The 775-nt window shown below is 76.9% G+C and overlaps 1 protein-coding gene across 1 annotated transcript in view; it reads left to right on the top strand.

Annotated features, from left to right (window-relative positions):
- The first annotated feature begins 363 nt into the window (after positions 1 to 363).
- BNIP3 (BCL2 interacting protein 3) overlaps positions 364 to 775 on the top strand; it is a 14,547-nt gene continuing 14,135 nt past the window's right edge. Inside the window, exon 1 of the mRNA XM_021703808.2 lies at positions 364 to 578. Within this exon, the coding sequence (XP_021559483.1) occupies positions 533 to 578 (46 nt within the window). The 5' untranslated portion in view covers positions 364 to 532. The remainder of the gene's footprint in view (positions 579 to 775) is intronic.

The raw sequence follows: 775 nt of genomic DNA, 5'->3' as shown, positions 1-775 counted from the left end.
CGCCTCGGGTGGCCAGTCAGGCGAGCCAGGATCCCGGTTCCCCATACTGCTACCCGCCTGCGACCCCGCCCCGCTCAGTGCGCCCACCACACCGCCTCAGTCCCCGCCCCTTCCCGCGCCTGCGCACACACGCCCGCTACTCAGAGCCCCACCTCACGCACGCGCGGCCTGGTCCTCAGCTCCTGCCCTGCGCACGCGCGTCCCGCCCGCAGGTCCCGTTCCGCGCACGCGCGCTGCGCTCCTTAGGCGAGCCCTTAACCCGCCCCGCGCACGCGTCGCACGCGCCGCACGCGCTCCGCGCGCCCCGCGTTCTCGCGCACGCCCAGGCCCCGCCCCGCGGCCAATTGGCAACGCCGCGGCTTTTCCGCCGCTTATCTGTCGTGCGCCCGTCGACGCGCATCAGTCGATCGAGTCCGTCGTCTGAGGCTTCCTGCACCGCTGGGGCCAGCGTTCGAGCTCCGGTCGCGGCCTGCCCGCCTCCCAGGGCCCACCCGACCCCGACCCGCTGCTGCAGCGCTGTCCCTCTGGCGCCATGTCGCAGAGCGGGACCCCCGGACTGCAGGAGGAAAACTTGCAGGGTGAGGCCGCGGGGGAGCCGGGGTGGGGTGGGCACAGAGTGCGGGGAGGACCCGCGCCGGGGGTTTGCGGGCCGCGGGCGGGGGGCGGCGGGGGGCTCGCGGGCCGGGGGCTGGCGGGGAGGACCCGCTCTGGGGGCTCGCGGGCTGGGGGTCTGCGGGCCGGGGGCTGGCGGGGAGGACGCGGGCTGGGCGTCTGC

Source organism: Neomonachus schauinslandi, chromosome 6 (assembly GCF_002201575.2).
Source record: "Neomonachus schauinslandi chromosome 6, ASM220157v2, whole genome shotgun sequence".
Lineage (NCBI taxonomy): Eukaryota > Metazoa > Chordata > Mammalia > Carnivora > Phocidae > Neomonachus > Neomonachus schauinslandi.
This window is presented reverse-complemented; position numbering and strand designations above follow the sequence as displayed.